Source organism: Syngnathus typhle, linkage group LG5, assembly GCF_033458585.1.
Source record: "Syngnathus typhle isolate RoL2023-S1 ecotype Sweden linkage group LG5, RoL_Styp_1.0, whole genome shotgun sequence".
Lineage (NCBI taxonomy): Eukaryota > Metazoa > Chordata > Actinopteri > Syngnathiformes > Syngnathidae > Syngnathus > Syngnathus typhle.
Genome location: NC_083742.1, coordinates 14,568,064 through 14,582,821, shown reverse-complemented (window position 1 = coordinate 14,582,821; position 14,758 = coordinate 14,568,064). Strand labels below are relative to the sequence as shown.

The window sequence follows — 14,758 nt, the reverse complement described above, 5'->3', positions numbered from 1 at the left end:
AACATCTGTTCTTATGTCGGCACAGACGTCGGATCGATGCGCCCGTGTAGAAGACGTCAAATTGTTACAATAATGAGCGCAACTAGTTAAGTACTCGCAGGCAATCTATACAAAGTAAAAAGGAATTAAACTGGATAATAATCCACACTCAAATCTCTGTTGAAGCCTCCTGCAAAAATAATGAAGATAACACATTGGAGGATGATAATCAATAAAATGTCACTTTCAAGTTTCTTCCAGATGCAGAATGGATTTTGTATATAAGGAGACGAAAAAGCTCTGACATCAGAACAAACTACTTAAAAACAAATCCGATGAGCCGCTGAAAATACAAAAAATGAATTAATTTCCTGTATTGGGTTCAAAATAAGATGACGAATAAATACAAAATAAACACCATGTAGTTCAGATTACCATCATATTTGATTTGACTGTCTGAGACAGTCTGAGCCTACATGACACTTCAAATCGAAAGAATTAAAGAGAAATCAAACCAAGTTAATAAATATTATCAGCCTGCAGAGCAACCATCCTACCATCTTATAAAATGGAAAACATTACGGCAAGGAAGCAAAAAGGAAAATAAACACATGTTCACATCATTTACAAATGAAGGCTGTTAACTCGGAGCGGGCAGAAAAAAAATTCTGTTTCTTTATGCCAGCGGGATTTAGTGGTTCCCATAAATGTTTGTTTCCTCGGTTGCTTGGCGCAGGTCGCCGCCGCCGCCTTCGCCTCGCAGAGTGATTGTCACGCTGGGATGTTTTCTCTTTGTGTGGTGAGGAGCTAAATAACTCTCACGGAGGGTTGAGCGTCTGAGCAGAAAGCTGTTTAGATCTTTGGGCAAATAGCTCAACCCTCCAGAATGTGCTCACTGCATTGTCAGACGAAATATAATAAATAACAAATATTTGCGAGGTCGGGTAGTTGTTTCTTGTAACCTGAGCGGAAGATTAAAGTAGACGTAAAAGGTCAACGTTGGACGTCTCATAAATAACGGCAGCCGCCCGCATATGGATGTTAAACACTGTGGCGACGAGGGCTGATCTTCGTTGTAAAGAGGTTAAAGTTCACCTGAGCGTTCGTGTAAGAGGATGATGGTGACCCTGACCCTTGAAACATCCTCTGAAGCGATGATAGAGCATGGAATGTCTCTTTTTCAATCTTCCCAATCCAAATAAATCATTTTAGATCAGGTCAAGTGAAGTCATGTTCAGTTTTTTAATTGTTGTTTTTCAAAAGATCGTATTACGTAGAATTTATAGATGTGTCTGTGTGTTCCCCCTTTTTATTGACTTGTCGGGAACTTCCCACTGTCAGCGGCAAAGTATTTCCAATTACTTCAACTAAAGTTGATGTGATGAACCAATTTGGACTGCTTTGCTATTTCTGCAGTTCGGAGCAGATCATTGAAATGATAGTCATTGAATAAAAGTGTCTGTTGTAACAAAACAATCCGTTTAGTGAGTTGGACCAGCAGGCAAAAACTAGTCTCGTTTGTTTTTCACAAACGGACTTTTGTGCAGAAAACCTCTCAGCTTATGACTTTGATTATATCGTATTGGTGACTAACTTCCTTCAAAGCAATAAATGTGCTTTTTGTTTTCAGTTTTTCATGAGGCATATCTGGATATGAAGCAGAACAAAAATGAAATGTATAAGATGGAACTTTTGCATTCCGGAGATTTTATCATTGTCATGGAAGCAGTCAAAGCGGAGTTGTCAAATCAGAGCAGTCGTTTTCTGTGTACGTGTGGTTGAAATGAGCGTCTGGAAATGTACAGATAGTTGATCTGTGGCCAGGTATTGATCAAAAACACCGTCTCAGATCGTGGAAATATTCTCAATGTGTGTGCCTTGCCCAGACTCATTAGTAAGGACAATGGAAGTGCGATTTGAGTTGTGGCCAAGGATTGACCACAACGTTTAAGATCACAGCAGCTTCCGACATTTTTGAGAAACATTTTTGGCGTTACACAATCACTGGAAAACTGATGACAGTGTTTTTTTTATTTGCCAAAATTATTGTTCTTGTTACATTCAAGTAGTAGGCCTTATGATATCCATTATGCTTGTAAAATTGTGGCTTCATTTTTTATATTTGATAATTATCATAATTATTTTTTCTCAATTTTCTTTTTCCTGGTAAGATGTTGTCGATTATTTTTTTTTCTCGTTTTCTCTTAATAACATGGGGTTAATCTCTTAAAATGTTTACGGTTTTTCTTGTAAGACGGTGGGTTTCATCTATAATCTTGTCTGCTTTATCAATTTGTTGGATTAGTTTTGCTTTTTATAAATACTTTCTCACAAGATTTTTACTGTATTGTCAACTCTCTCGCTTTCTTCTTTTTCTGTTCACAATTTTTCATTTTCTCTCATTGTCCTTTCAAAGGACACTCTAGTTGTTGTTTTTTTTAAGCACAAATAGCATGTAGTCATTTTATTAAAATCTACCTGCAGTGAGGAAATGAATAACGAAGAGCCCATTGTTGTACATTTCTGACAGTATTAAAATCACATTTGAAGAGAAACCTGCAGCTTCAACATTTGCATGGACGCAGCACAACTGTAGCAAATTGTCTGTCTGCTTTTAACCACACAGGTTCCCCATTAATGGGAGGAAAAAGGCATTACATGTTTGGGGCGGGTCTGTCTGCTCTAAACGCTCTACTAACCTAATCGTCGTGCAACTTATCGCAATTTGCTCATTTGGTTTAGGGCTAAGTGGACCCCCAACACTGAAAACATCGAATTACCCCCTCTGACTTTTCTGTCTGTTTCTCACATACACACATTTTCGTAATGTTTTGGAAATCTGGGGAAACCTTGTTTACGATTTTTGCTGGTTTAAAACAAATTGTTTAAAGGCTCAAGATACGATACTAACCAGGAGTAACTGTATTGCTGTCAACGTTTTTCAAATATAGTGATACCCTGAACACCTATTGGCTTAGACCTAGTGATCTTCAAAATAGTCCAGACTTTAGAATGTTCCGTCTAAGCAGCGTGTAAAATGCATCTGTTTTCTCGTGGAACTAAATAAGCATAGGAGAGCGAGAGGGGAACATTTCTCGGCTCTGGATCCAATAGTAGCGTGTAATTACCCTTAAGACCTGTTCCCTTTGCTAAAGGATTAGCCATAATCCAGCAGCAAAAGCATAACTACTGCTAACATAATTCCAGTTAGACTCGTTCAAGTCATGTATATACAGCGCTAAAGCGCTCCGGCTTCTGTCTCTTTCTCAATGGGGCTTCGTCTGTTTGCGTCAAAGAGTCTTCCACTCGTGCCTATTTGGATGAACAGATTCAGATCTGTCAAAAGTAGAGTAGAAAAGGTGAAGATGATTAATGTCTTCAAGGGGGATGATGCACTGGAGCCGAGTGGCTGTCAGTTTGAAATAAAGCTTTATATTGTTAGTGCTTGAGTTGTCCAACAATCTCGACAGCACTTGAGGGCTTGATACACTATTTGGTGTCACAACAAATGTATTCATTTTAGATGGCAAATTGTGTGTTGGGTCAGTTTGAGAGGGTATTACCGTATTTTCCGCACTATAAGGCGCACCTAAAAACCTCCAATTTTCTCAACACAATACACGTGCGCCTTATAATCCGATGCGCCTTATATATGGACCACTACAGCAGGTGTGTCCAAAGTCCGGCCCGCGGGCCAAATGTATATATCTTACATATGGACAACATTTTAAAATGGACAATGCACCTTATAATCTGGTGCGCCTTATATATGGACAAAGTTTTAAAATGGACCATTCATTAAAGGTGCGCCTTATAATCCCTTATAGTGCGGAAAATATGGTAAATGTATTTTTGTATATTCAAGAAAAGTTTGAGGTATGTCCCTTTGAAATATATAATGTAATATTCACAAGAATCTCAGAGGACATCACTATTGTATCAAAAGTACGTGACAGACGTCTGAAAAGACTTCAACATCTTTCACATTTTCAAAAGCTTTGTTTCAGTGTTTCTTTTCAACGCCGTCAGTAATCACTCGTCCGTTCTGCGCCGCCGTCTTCCATCTTTTCCTCATTGAACTTTCTTCTTGTTAGGATTCTTCAAATTGAGTGCGCTTGCCCGACTGAAGTCTCATTGAATACTCTTAACGCAACACACGTCGGTGCTTTCATCCCGCGGGCACTGAGGATGTTCAGCCCAATTGAGCCTCGACGAATAAAGTCAACCTGTTAAGTGTCCCATTGTCGCGCAAAGTGGCTGATGAGCGCTGAAAGGAACCTTGTTGTAGGTCACCTCGGCGACAGCTCCATCTCTCCCTATCGGCCCTTCACTCCGTCTATCTGTCCTTGCCCATCACTCTTCCTCTATCTGCGCCGCCCGCTGTCACTCACTCTGCCACCTCCGCAATCTGCCTTCCCACTTTTCACTCGGCGTCTCTTTCTGGAAGGTTATCACGTATCAGCTACTCGGAGTCTCACTGAGGTGTGTTGTTTTGTGGTGTGCTGTGTGAGTATTTTATTTTCAAATACATGGCCCACCATAAACATCATGGTCACTTGTTTTGCTTTGCTCTTTTTGGACTTTGGTTTTTCATTCAAACGGAAAAGGGTCATCTTGAAAAGTGTCCAGATCCAGAGACCAAAGCAGCACTGTGTTCATAAAATGAGCAGAAAAGTAGTTTGTTGCACTGGTTCTGGTACAGTCGGTGCAGACTAGTGGCAGCAGAAAAGATGGTTATTTTCTGGAAAAAAAAAGGCTGGAACTTCTCTAAACGATTGCGTGTTTGTCTTAAATGCTTAATAACATTAGCTGTGGTCCTTTAGCGTGACCCCCTCCTCGCTTTGAAGATGAGCATGTTGTGTATCAGTCACTGCGACCATGAGACAAACAACTCTTGGCCCGGTCAAGCGCACATTCCAGGAGCGACATCCACATGATACTTGTCAAGTTTTTTAACCAACCTTTCACAGGGTTTCCCCTTTTGGGACGATGAATGAAACTGACAAATATTTGCCAGTGTTAACAAGTCGTCCAATAAGCGTGAGATGGACGCTGTAATGGTCATCAAGACTGGAGTGCTTTAAGTTCTCATGTAAAATAATTATGTCACCATATCCTGTGATATCTCAAATAGTGGCCAGGGGTCTTTTACTCAACTGGAGAGTATCAGACATTTATCAGAGGAGACTTGTTGACTGTTAAAGATCAGTTGGAATTTTTAAGACAACCCTTATATCAAGTGTGGCTTTGCACTGACTCCATTAAAAATCAAAATAGCTGCTTTTTTTGTGTTTCACATTTGCTGCAACCGTGCAAACATTGTCGTGTGGTTGAACACAGCTTCATGGTTGTGGTAACGGCCATCTAGCGACAACGCTGAGTATCCCAAACAAAAGACAAAGAAGCAAATCCAATGTCTTTCACATTAGACCTGACAGTTGTGCACTCTGGGATGCATCAACCATAATGAGACCCGCTTTTCCTGTTTTTATTTTTTTTTCCCCCCACTCTCTCCGCACCAGCACATTGTCCATCACGTAAATCTCGGCACTGTAACATCATGTAGTTAGTCAACGCTCTGTCTTAATCAGCGGCTAAAGTATGGTGTATAAGGTTACGTCCGACAGGCACCGGGATGGCTTGGACGCAACGAGATAGCTGTAATGGCACACCATCATTTAGGACAATGTAATAAGTGAATATCTAATAAGGCCGTAAAAAGATGCTTAACCCCTGGAGCTCTGAGGTCAAGCTCTCAGATAGGAGAGTAAACTGATTACGGAAGGTTCCTTCTCACGTTGCGGTCATCTCAGGATTGACCAATTCCTGACCCCGCTGTTGCGAGAGCAGTTTGCATCGTCAAGAACTCAAGTCAGCGTTTATGGCGCTTGGAATAACTAATAGGTTGGGCTTGTCCGGCTTTGGAGATAACCGGAGGAGGAGTTAATGGAACACTAAAGATTTAAGGGGTCATTCTGTTAGTCACTTTTTGAATTCGGACAGCTCATGAGTTGTGGTAAAATTCAAACAGGCTGACTTTGTAATGGGGAAACTTGCAGCTGTTCATCTGACATGGCCGGTGGTGTGTCTCGAGCTGATCCTTTGCAGATAAAATTTAAAAAGTGATTGGATAAATACTCCGTCTTTCACAACCGTTCAAGCAAAAAAGGGGAAAAAACGCCTTCTGTGATGTTCTTTGAGTTCTGATGAAACATCAGGGCTGAGCTTTACAGCTGGCTTTACAAGTTTCCACTCGCTTCTTGCTTTCATCACACGAAAAACGCAAACTTTTCAGCATCGTGCGTCACGCAGTAAATTAAGAAAAGGTTTCAGTGTTGCTATTTTCTTTTCTCTAAAAACACATTGACTTATTTTGCTAAAACAGTAGGAGGTAAATAGCTTTGTAAATCTTTCTATATCTTTTTATGCAAGTTTAAAGTTGCACTATATGTTGCTTCCATCACATTTAAACAACCTTTGATGCACACAGACACACACACACACGCTCAAAACCATTTTCAGGCTGGCCAGCCGAGTGTGTCCTCATTACGGTCAGTGGGTGTGTAGCACCACTCAGTCAAAGCTCCTACTGCCAAAATGCAATGTTCCTTCTCTTTTCTCCTTCAACCCAACCACCTCTCCTCTTTTTCCCCCCGCTAACTACATGAGCTCTTCTTGCATATCGCTTCATCACTTTTTGTAGACAGAAAATCATTACCAGTCAGCAAAGACAATTTCCTGCTCCCTTGGTCACTTAGACTCTGCCACTCACAATTTTTTTTTTGGGGGGGGGGGGGGCTCACATATGAACAATTTTCTTTAATATCAGGATCGTCTCAGTCCTTGACAATTAAATATCGAAACTGCCACGGCAGTATCACGCCGAAGGCAGTCAAAGTTGATTTCTCGTCAGAGTTGCCAGATGTTATTTTTTTTAAATGAAATATGAAGAATGAAATAAAATGCAAACAAAGTTAAAAACATTTTTTGATCCATGTTACCCAGCAAGTAAACGCCTCAACATTTTCCCCACGTGTATGTATTCACATGGGACGGTGGTTCTGTCGATATCTTAACTGCCTCTTTGACTGTATTGGAAAGCGAAATGCACTGAAGTCTCCATCCATCGACTGCACTCCACCGCCATCACCTAGGTGAACAAAAGTGATTTTGCTATAGCAAAAAGCTTTTTCAGAGAAAAGCCTTTTCTCCCTCGCAAAAGCAGCCAACGATTTCCATTTACCCCCCGAGGGAGTGGTTGCAGTTTACAGTCCACCGATGGAGGGTGATGGCAGGAGCAGGGAGGACAAGAGCGCACTCAGGGATATTAGGCTCTAATGGCCACAAGTCTGATTGCACGACGCTTAGTTTGTTCTGACCGATGCATTATCTGACTCCTTTCAGTTTGCGACAGACTCGCACAAAATGATCTTGAGCTTGGTTGGCTTCCTTATGCTCTCCCTGTGAAGTCTCGTGTAATTGAAATTCAACGGTGCGCACGTGAGTGCAGCGCGGCAATCACCAAATGCACGGGCAATGTATTGACTTGCACATCCTTTAATTCAATGCATTAAGCACCTGTCTGCCTCGATTCTCTTTTTTTTGGGCTGGTTAGTCGAAGTTGAATCGGAAGAAACTGAGTCTGGAAAAGAGGGACTCAAGCAAAGTCGCGAGTCTTAAAATCCATTGACAGATTTCAAATTAATTTTCCTCATATGAATTAATGGAATTTAATCTGTTTGTGGTTTAAATGTGAGTAGGTGTGTGGTGAGTTTTCCAAGTTTTTTTTTTTTCTTTTTTAAAATCGTTTTAAGCCTGATGTAGTGGTGGCTTCAAAAATAAAATATGTAATATTAGTAATGGTAACATTTAGCCACCTAGCATGATAATAAAGGGCATCTTGTTTAACCAGGGTTGATGTTTTTGGTCAAACCATAGTTGCTGTCTTCTCCTATCCTGTTTTTCCTCATTCTGTCATTATTGCACCTTCATTTTGTTCGTATTTAAGGTTTGACTGCCAAAACAAAGTTTCGCTGCATAATTTGCCTTTCTTCATCTCACGTACGAACTTTTTCATTGAAATTCCAATCGAAGCTCTGTGGGAATGCAATTAACACGAGTGGAGAGCATAGGTAATTACATTTGGGATAATGTGGTTGGACATTACAAGAAGGGTCTAACACACCCAAACGCGCATTCACGTCACGCGTATGCACAGATCTATACTGCGCACCCATCTGGAGTGAGTGTCCCAACGGTAACGCTATACATGAAACATGCTGCAACTTCAAAGTCTTTTTACTGCCTGTTTAGCTATAATTGCTTTTACTCTTGGCATGCTGAAGCACAAAAGGAACCAGATGTGAAGTGCTTGCCCAGAGCCATTCGATACATGTTACATACATGATCAATGAATGTGAGGAAGGATGGATGATTACATGCATTCATACATTACATAAATTTAGCCACTCTTGGTTGGACTTTATTTTACAACCTTTTCTGACTATATAATTTGACCTAATAATATACGTAGGAATTAAATATCAGGATGTTTGCCAACTCTTTGACTCTCTCTTCCGGTAAATTGATTTGGCGCTGGAAATGAGAAGACGACATCACAAGGCTAAGTGACTATTTAAAGGTTCTGTCAAAGACTCGTTCTGTCTTTAGCATCCTCCTTTCATCTCTTTCCCATCCCTGCTCCACCTACCTTCTCGCTCTAATGAGTGGATGTTGTGAGAAAGTGGGGGAACAAAGATCAGCCCCAGACAATCAATCACCGAGCAGCTCTATCAATCGGCTGTCAAAGCACGTATCTCTCTCTGTCGGACCAATAATCAAGATGGTGGTTGTTTATCTCTGCGTATTGGAATACAGGAGCAGCTCCCTAGTTGATGGCAGTGTTACATTTTTAATATCTCTCATAAAGGGAATGTTTACATGAATGCACAAGTCCTCCGCCCTATCCCTGCTGACTTTAGACAAGAGGCGGGTTGATATATTGAACCCCAGAACTTTGCACAAATTTCAAATTATATTTAGTTTCTAATGTTGTAAAAATAGGACTCGATATTGGTTATGTTACTACTTTTAAAATCAGTTATTCTATCTACATTGATTATAGTAAGAACTGTATTACAATGCAATATTTTCCCCATTTTCTGTTATTTTGTCTTGTTTAGTGATAAAAACAACTAAATAACAATGAAAGCAATATCAGGTATAACAGCAAGAGGGATTCATGACAACACTCAACAAACATTTTGAAACTGATTCAGTTACTGGTGCAGTGAATGTTCTCCAAAGTAAAAGCAGATGTTTGCAAATGTCTTGATTTTTAGTAAACACAAAGGATAAGCTGTTTTCATGAATGACTTCAAAAATTAATGAATAATTGCTGTTTAGAGGACTTGGACAAATGTAAGTTGAAATATGTCTTTAAATGATTCCTTGATTATTAAAAAAGTTGATTAATTTGATAATCGATTACTACCGATTCATCTTGACAACACTATTTCATATAGACTCCTTCTTTTAAGTTATTTTAATTGCCATCAGAATTTGGAAATTATTTTTGTTTACTGAGAAACTGCAAAACTATTCCATTTATGTTGAGCTCTGTAAATCATACACTGGCAGGATTCCATTGCTTCAGCATTGGGACCAATGTTAACACCGTAATGCATTCATCTTGCAGCAGTCTAAACAAACGCGGGTGTGTGAGAGATTTGTGTCTGCGAAATGTGTGCGGTGTGTGCGGGATCGCAAGGTGTTGTGTAAACACTAAAATAATGTGTCACATCTGGCCACAGCACTTGCCCTGTTTTCATCTTGAATTTCAATCCATCCCTGTGGGAACATGATGCTGTTACATTTGCATGAGAAAGGTTGTCAGACTAACACCTTTTCTCATTTCTGTGCCTGCTATCTCCCCCAACCTTTCCCTCCCCGTTTCTGCAGCTCTGATAGCCATAGGCCAGTATAGCAGCACCATCGAGACCGTGGATGCCGGTTGGTGTAACGACATCACAGACAAAGGCGCCATGCAAATCGCAGAGAGCAGCAAGTCCCTGCGCTACCTGGGCCTCATGAGATGTGACAAGGTAACAATGTTCAACACAAATATGTCCGACACTGTCGCTTATCATTGCAGTGTGGTGATACAGGCACAATATTTTACTGTACAGTGAACTGGCGTTTATTTGGGGGACCTTCCAGCATAGGTGAAAAATCACAATATAAGAGACCATATACCACTCCCTCACACGTAAAATGATTTAAGCTTAGTATATATAAATAAATAAAAAAATAGATTTGTTAAAACAGTTTTTAAATTGTATCTTAGCGCCAGTCTACCGTTGTCAAAAACAAACAAAACATAGTCACTGGTACACTTCTTTAAATAAGAGTCTTGTCTGTTGAAGTTTATAAAGTCGACTATCTTAATGCTAAGGTATAATACGAATCACCATAGATGGCCAATTGAGCTATTACGGTATTAATTAACCTTCAAAGAACTGCTACTTTGTTTTTTGGATGCAAATGTGGACTCTCAGTCTGCTGGGATAGACTCAGCTCCCCTTAATGAGAACAACCGCTATAGAAGGATGGCTAACATTTGTCTTCTAAAAAATAGAACTCAGAGAACTACGTAGAAAACTTGTGAGGTTGGGGTAATTTGTCAAAATATAAACTATCCTATTTATGAAACAGCAACCTTTAGATCTTCTTTTTCCTCATCTTCTTGGTCTCATTTGGAAGCCAACGCATCAAACAGTTCTGCACAAAAAGAAGTCTACCGCTTGCTTTGTTCTTTTAATGAGTTGTCCACAGCATTCATTTTCATATGTTAAATTCACACAGTTAGCAGGATTATGCAAAAACAAAAAAATCAAAACTGTTTTCCAAAAATGACAGCCAAGGACAAGCAAGGATCTGGTTAAAAGGGTGGACACGGGAATTAATTTTTACAGTTTAAGTCACTCGGCCATGGGTGCAACCCTCCACCCTTCCAAAATCATCAGGATCAGAATGCACAGAACTGTGCAAAAAAATTAAATAAATGCTTGGCCTTGAAACAATAATATTAACATTACTTATCGCGCCCTTGGTAGTTTCTAAAATGTTGTGTCACATGTTGTGACTGGTTGGTGTATATTGTATGTGGTCATAATTGCATAACCACAACACATATCGTTGCTGTGCAATAAATAAAAGACAGACATGGCGATGAACATCTGTCCTGATTTAAAATTTGTAAATTAAAACACAATCGTTTGCAACGCACTCTAAATTCCTCACACAAATTGACCGTCAGTACGATAAGCTGTATTAACTTTTGTTTTCTTCTTGCGGCGTAACGACTTGTTTTCCGGACCACCTTTGCGACCTATTGTGCAGTGTCGGTCGAAGTTCCCGAGGACGAATACGGTGCGGTTCGGGCAGGAAGTTGACTTACAGTGCAATCTTTTCACACGGTCAGCAACTCATCATTTTTATTCCATCATTATAATATCAAGACCATGTGTGGCGCAGCCTTGAGCTTGACCTTATGGATTTCTCAGATAAACATTCCCACCCCGCGATCATCAAGCGAGACAAGTACACCGCTCGCGTTTATCTATTCATATGGTAATAAAATGGAACATACGAGAGTCTGACAGTGACCTGGCGTGTAGCGGTGAAGCGATGCGCTCACTTCACATTATTGCAGACAGAAATGTGTATCTATCATATTTATCTCGCAGTAATAAAGACTAACCGCATTACATAGCTGGTGATTACTTAGATTCCATTTTCATTTACTTCCCTCCTGCTCGGCCAACTGCGTGACCCAACAATCGATATACGCAGCCTTGCTAATAAAAAAATCTGTTGTGGAATGACCTACATCTCCAGCGGGACAACAATGTCTTCTCATTTTGCGCGCCTACCCCCGCAATACGTATTTACCTGCGTACTAGTCTTCCCGTGGTACTTGTACTGTAGCCCGGTGGATGGAAAGATAAACGATTGCGCTCCCAATGCTCTGAGGGGGGAATTTGGCGATGACTCGGCTAAGCAAAGCGGTAATTGGTGCTATTAGAGTCGTAATGGAGTGCGAATTGAGCCGAGAGAAGAGTTTGACAGTTTCCAAGGTCAGGTACGTTACCTTCTCCAAATTAACCAAATGAATTAAGTCTTCAATGGCCCTCCTGCCCAGTTTATCCTCATTCTCACATTCGAAAATAAAATTTAGAGCTATGAGTATGCCTCTAATACCGGTGAAGGCTGACCTGTGTGGGAAAAGATCAGCCCACTTGTGTTGTAAGTTTGCAATGTGAGGAAAGCGGGGGATTTGAGGCATGGGAGTAGGAGTTGAAGGCAGTTGTGCAAGATTGAGGGAAAGTTTGCGGAGAGAAAAGGCCATACTGCTGTTCGCTCTTGTTGGCAAACAAATAAACAGAAATGGCTTGTTGTTAAAGCGAGGTCACCCAGAGAGCGAAGAGTTAGAGAGCGAATAAAAGAGGTAAATAGGTGAGAGCCAGGGTCCGAGCGAGGAGGGAGCTTGAGGTTTTCTCACCGTGTGCCTTCAACTCCTACTCTCATTCCTCAATCCCCCTCCCATTCAATCACCCGACTTGAGCCTTTCAATTTTTTGTGTAAATTCTTATTTGAATGTTGCCATTCATTTTTGTCAAAGTTGAAGACGTTATTCACAAATAACAGCATTTGGCTGAGCTCATATTCAAGGCCAAGCCAATCTTTTTCATTGTACAATCACAAGGATTTCTCTCGCACCGTCAAGAGCGAACTGTTAAGAGTCAAAAAGTATTTAATTATGGTATGTTAGGACTTTTTTTTTCGACCACATTGTGGTGAGCACCCGTTTCTGAAGAGGTCAGTCGATGGAAATGAGTGTTTTTTTCTTGTAAAACCACACAGAAGCACAAAAGACAGAAATGAATTAAACAAAGTTTTTTTGTTCAATTGACTGGGTTTGTTTGGCCATTCTGGTTTGGGAAGAAGATAAGATTTGGGAGAATAACTTTGCCATTTGCTTTTGTTGAGATAACAAATTAACAAATTCACTCAACCTTATTCTGGAAGGGTTTGCATCATGCTTTGGTGTATTCTTACCCAGGAATAATCGGGGACTGGTTAAAACTGATAAAAAAAAAAAAAAAGAATCAATCGCATTAGCAAGTGGATAAAAAATTCATGCATTTTTTTCCCCACAAAAAAATCAAATCACAAATTATAACGTTTACCCTACATATCATCCCAAATCCACAAAATACTGTTACTCCTACTCACATTAAATTATCGAGCAATATAATATCCTCCTTTTTTTCCACCATTCGACAGATATTCATGCTTGTATATAATGCGCTTTAATTTAATTTAATTGCAAATTCAATTAACAGTAGCTGATTAGCATGTAGTGAGCATTATCACCAGAAAATAGTCCATCTTAATATTTTAACGGTTTTGTAGCAAACAAGATGTTCATGGGAACACATTACTCACGCTGCCAGTGGATCACAGCAGAGACATGTCCAATCAGATGGCGAGGCTAACTAATCTCATCTCTGCACTTAATTTCCTTCTGGGGGAAAAAAAACCTCACCAAAGCTGCCGCCTCACGCTCAATTCCACAAGGTTCTCACGGAATGAAAGTCTTGTGCAAATTACGTGACATTACATTTATCTCAGCCACAGTGTCTCTTATTCATGTTGACAAATCAATTTACCCCCACCCGTACTTATTTAACTCAGCATTGTTTCAAATAAGTGCGGCTGAGCTGCGTGCAGGCTTTCCATTTTGTCTTTTTTCTTCATAGCCCTGAGGTGGACGCATAAATAAGCAGCTTGTGATGCCAACAGTTTCCCTTCGGTGAAATTCATATTCCCTGCAAGCTCTTATGCTACATCATACGAGATTAAACATGCAGGGAGCGAGGCCAGCGAAAACAGCCTCACTTTGGATCACTTCTTTAAAATGCTGATGGCATTAGATCTAGATACAATGCGGATATAATTGAATGTGAATTTTCTTCTAAATGGTCCAACGTATGACAGGGTGGCACAAATTTGTTTAGCTCGGCGCACTTGAGGAAGCACCGATTTATTTATCCTTCCGCCGTCACTGTCGAAACCAACATACATCGTAAACAATATCAGCCTGCGTGCCAACCATAAGTGTTTGTATGGCAAAAAAAAAATGTTATAAACACTTTGCATATTTGTTGCAGCCTTGCCTGGCAGATCGTTATTTCTCCCAAAAACAATGTTGACACTGTTTGGGAAATTTCGAAATAATCTTAAACTAATGTTTATGTTTGCGAGGTTTCCTGTCAGGAAGTGTAAGCTGCATGAATGTAGGATAAATAAATGTTTAAAAATGGAACTAACTCGCAAAAACAAGCTCAGCATTTCATAGGCGAGTTAGACCTCAGTTTGCAAGTTCCGCATGGCTCTCGGAATCTCTCTCACCGTTTCCCCTCCCACCTTAAGTGGAGTAAAGTTTCCGAGTGGGTCCTGTCAGTCTTGGACAAATACAATCTTGCGATAACCTTGACGCGCAGTGCCGACAAGCCAAGTCAGCTCCTTGCTCGGGCCTACCCCCAAATTTGTTTGGAATTGTCAAATGGCCGGGAATTTTAATGCACCAGCTGAATGTCACAGGACCTCGAGAGTGTAGAATTCGTTTAGGAACTGCTAACAGGATCCAGCTGGCGTTCCTCGCACCGAGCAGTGTGAAGGATCGATTTCCAACCGTCACACTTTATACAAACGT

At 40.4% G+C, this 14,758-nt stretch overlaps 1 protein-coding gene across 3 annotated transcripts in view; it reads left to right on the top strand.

Moving 5' to 3' along the window:
- The window catches only part of fbxl17 (F-box and leucine-rich repeat protein 17), a 144,114-nt gene that overhangs the window by 119,326 nt on the left and 10,030 nt on the right, over nucleotides 1–14,758 (top strand). For all 3 annotated transcript variants that reach the window (XR_009714534.1, XM_061279789.1, XM_061279788.1), the window contains one exon: nucleotides 9,940–10,082. Coding sequence is in view for 2 of the 3 variants with exons in the window: in XM_061279789.1 (XP_061135773.1) it covers nucleotides 9,940–10,082 (143 nt within the window). In the remaining variant the exon portion in view is untranslated. The remainder of the gene's footprint in view (nucleotides 1–9,939; nucleotides 10,083–14,758) is intronic.